At 30.0% G+C, this 4,242-nt stretch overlaps 1 protein-coding gene across 1 annotated transcript in view; it reads left to right on the top strand.

The window, feature by feature from the left end:
* The window catches only part of LOC105448809 (cytochrome P450 9e2-like), a 4,726-nt gene extending 3,874 nt beyond the window's left edge, over window positions 1-852 (top strand). The window contains exon 2 of the mRNA XM_011687587.1: window positions 13-852. Coding sequence (XP_011685889.1) covers window positions 13-253 — 241 coding nt within the window. The 3' untranslated portion in view covers window positions 254-852. The remainder of the gene's footprint in view (window positions 1-12) is intronic.
* Window positions 853-4,242: the final 3,390 nt, after the last annotated feature.

Genomic DNA, 4,242 nt, shown 5'->3' with positions numbered 1-4,242 from the left:
CGATCCCGATAGATTCGGTCCGGACAGAAAGAACAGCATCGAGAAATTCGCCTTTCTTCCGTTCGGCGAAGGACCACGAATGTGCGTGGGAATGAGAATGGCTCTGCTGCAGGTAAAAGCGTGTCTGGCTACGTTCCTGAAAAAATACAGCTTAGAGCTTTCCTCGAAGACAAAATTGCCATTAAAGTTGATAGCTACAACCTTCCTGAACGCTGCAGAGGGTGGCATTTGGGCCTCCGTTCGTCCGATATAATTGAATATGAGATTTTTCTTTCATTTCTTTTTATTTTTTCTTTGCTTTGATTTATTTCTTTTTATAAAATTACACAGATTTTTGTAATGTAAACTTTTGGTCAGTGTTTTTAATTAGATCTGCAAGGTAAATGCTTTTAGTTATATTTTTTTATTTTAAATGGTATCTTGACACGAGTTATATTCAAAAGATAACAAATATTAAAAAACGTAAATTTCCTAGGACATCAAGAAACTTGATTTATTTGAAGACTTATAAATATTATGGTCTTTTACTTTTTAATTATGCAAATCAGGCCTGGTTACAAAAAATATTAATTATTGAGTTTCAAATTATTTTTCATCGCATGTCCAGATTAGATATTATTGCAGTAAAAGAGATAATTTTTTAAGGCCAAGTACTATCGTTAGGGTAATTTTTGCGCACAACTCCGTGATACAAATTATCAATTTGTGTATGGCTCGCTGTTGATAGCAGTAATAGTAATATACATATTATGTACGTATTAAATAAGAATACATAATTAAATAATTTACGTTTATAATACAGTGTATAAATCAGTTATTTTCTAAAATATAACAGTTGCCGTTGGATATAAATTATATTTTATTACAAAACGAGCAATTCAGTTATAATTAAATCATATTCTTATATTAATATTATTGTATAATTTAATAAATTGCATATAATGGGAGAATTATGTATTAAAGCACAATTGTCTGTTTATAAATTTATCATAAGAGGAGGATAGATAATATTTATAGATAATAAAAAGTGCGTTTCATATATTATGTATGAAGTTTATTCATTAAATGTATTTCTATGTACTATGTACATATGTCGTATAGCAGCACTTTAGCGTAATTTTTCTCACGAAAATTTATATATTCTTAGCTGCACTTATACTAAGTTTCTTATTACGTTACTTTACGATGATAGAATACATCATTATCATATACGTACATTTAAAATCTATCAAATAAGGTACTATACGATGAAACCAAAAAAAGTACAATCAATCTTGCAGACGATAATCGTTAGGTTGTTTGCAAGTCATCGGCCGGAACATAATGTTTCTGCGAAGTGACGTCAGAGCTTAATGAACGCATCCCGTTTATCGTGTAACGTATGACATCTCAATTATTCATTATTCTCATCAAACTGACGATAAATTTGTATTTTGTCGATTAAAGTCTAGATTCTTTAATCTTAATTCGATGATAGAAAGAAAGAAAAAAAAGCAGTATAATACGTTTGTGCGTTGTGTCTAAACAATTCTCTTTCGCGTGTTATTGTAAATTTTATTTTCTTTACCATGAAATGTACTTTTAACGCCTTCGTTCGGATCGTATTATTCCAGACAGAATTCAATTTCAATCATTATTACAGGCAAAGTACAAATCATCCATAAAACGTTTATAATTAGAACACCGAGTTCATCAAGTCTAATAATCTTTTATCCGTGTAATTTATATAAAAAATTTTACTTTTTCAAAGTGTATATGTGTGTTTACCTTAAAACTACATCGTAAAAGATAACCAATTCCATAAAGAAACCTGTTAACCATGTTAAGAACTATGTCGCATAATTCGTCAAATGATGTAACTATTCTTAAGGTTGAAAAAAATTTCTGCTTACTATATTTGAATAAGTACTTAATATATATAATAGAATGATTAGACAAATTATAGATATAGATCTAAACTAATTAATTGGGTCTCTCATTAAAATTAATGGTCTTAATCTATGCGTACGACATGAAGATATCAATTGTAAAGTGACAATATTTGACTTGTAACTTTCAAATGAATAACGTAAAGCTTAACAGTGGACATATTAGCGAAAAATTCGTGTAATAGTAATAGTTGTAATGTTTCATAAAAAAGTAAAAAGAGGTACTCTATAAAATAAGAGCAATTAGGAGCAATTACTGTTAACTCACGGCAAATGGAAGTATTATTAATTCACAGTTGACAGATGAAATCTTACAACGCTAAATATTGTAGCGCTCACGCAACTCGTCTTTATCACTACTCACACTACTCACAGTATATCATCCACTTGTGTCTGGCATGTCTCGATTGTGGGCGTGCCAGCGACGAAGTTACAAAATTAAATCTAAGCGTAAAAATACCTACGATACGATTGTGCAACAATTAGACTTTAAATGTACGTATTAAGAAATTCACGTTCTACATTCGCGTGTCTGTTGATAACGAAAAAAAAGCAATCAAAGGATGAATTTCACAGAATTTATTCCTTTTGATTTATGCGTGTGTTTTGCGATTATCTGAGACGCTAAATGATAGAACAGTAGGAATAAGAAATTATTTGACACGACGTCGAAATAGAGATTCTGAAACGAACCTGTTGGTCTCGCAAAATAGCGATAATGTGTTGTAATCCGCGACGCTTGTGTCACGATTTTACGAAACAAATATTTCCTCAAATCCTTTCAGCATCTCCGCATAGCCGCCGAAACGATCGAATCTATTTTTCGATTTTTTTTTGCAACAATAAAACATAAATACTTGTTTCAACTTTAGATTCGAATTACTGATTTTGTATTCAGCCGCGCTTATTTAATTTCGCGGCATGTCGACTACAGTTTTATTATTTCGTGTAGAACGTATTATGCTTTATATTTATGTACTTATCACTTACCTTTTCGTTTTCTTTTTTTTTAGATTTTTAAGTTTTTTTTTATAGATAAAAAAAATTAATTAAAATAAAAGAAACGTAAAAGAAAGTAAAAAAAAAATAAAAATAGGATAAATAACTGATCAATCTGTGAAATTATCGAAATGTAAAGGACACGTTAAATTCAAAACAAAAATCAAACAAAATACATAACATGTTTTAATGAGGCTTGATATAAAGATCATAGAGTGCAGTTAAAAATCTAAAGTTACAACATATCAGATTTTTCGGATAATGAATGTAACATTTGGATGAGTAAAAGTTTATCATTTCCACAACAATCAGCAAGTTGTACCAAAAAAATTAAAGAAAATAAATTTTAAACATTATTTTAAAAATTTTTACATAGATTATTTTTACATTGTACTAAAAATGAAGTAATAAAGTATTATATAAAAATGAAAATATTCTAATGATGAAATAGAGATTTATAATAGAAAGAATTATTTTCTGGAAAAGAAATTGCATTATGTATAAATTGTTGCTTGCTGCTTGTTCAACTGCGTATAATTTTGTTACATCAGCTTGCAAGTTTGCTATCAGAATAATAATCGCAGCATCAAGAAACATCACTTGAACTCCTCAAAGAGAAGGTTGACCTTACGTTGACTTCATCTAATAAAAAAGAATTTAGTATCATTATTTGCCATCACAGTGTATATTATTATATAAATCAATATTCGTATGGGCGAAAAGAGAGTTAAAATTCACAATTTATTATATATTAAACAAACATTGCGTTTCTCAAACGTACACAGTCGAACGAAACGTAGTATATGGGTCATTTCCTTATTGAATAATATTCAGAAATTGCACTGTTCAGTCACTTGTTCTAGATTTGAATATAGGGTGGCGCACAAGAATCTCAGTGTCGGTAGCAACTAATAATAGTCTCAATATCAATGTCAAGATAAACTTTAATTGTAATATAAAAATGAGGAGTTTTATTCGACAATAATTTTTAATCTTTGAGATTAGATTTTATCTAACGAATAACGTGTGTGATTTAACGATGTGTGATAAAAATTTTATAGCAAGTTGCATAACGAACATTACGTAACATGTTCCGTATACACGATAAATTATATCATCCCGTCATGATCATTATTGCAGTGTGCTCTGTATCGTCCTCATGTGGAAAGTTTAGTTGCTTCTGCGCAGTTGTGTTTCATAACTCGTTTGAGAGGGCTTCTTGAACGTTAAACTTTTAGTATCGTTCCAGTCCTCGAGAGCAGAAATGGCCATCACGCTTGTGCTCTCGATTCTCATAGCTCTGGTGGTTTGCTAT

Source organism: Wasmannia auropunctata, unplaced genomic scaffold (assembly GCF_000956235.1).
Source record: "Wasmannia auropunctata unplaced genomic scaffold, wasmannia.A_1.0 LD336078.1, whole genome shotgun sequence".
NCBI classification, from domain to species: domain Eukaryota; kingdom Metazoa; phylum Arthropoda; class Insecta; order Hymenoptera; family Formicidae; genus Wasmannia; species Wasmannia auropunctata.
Note: the sequence above shows the minus strand (reverse complement) of the source record. Positions and strands in the feature narration are given on the sequence as shown.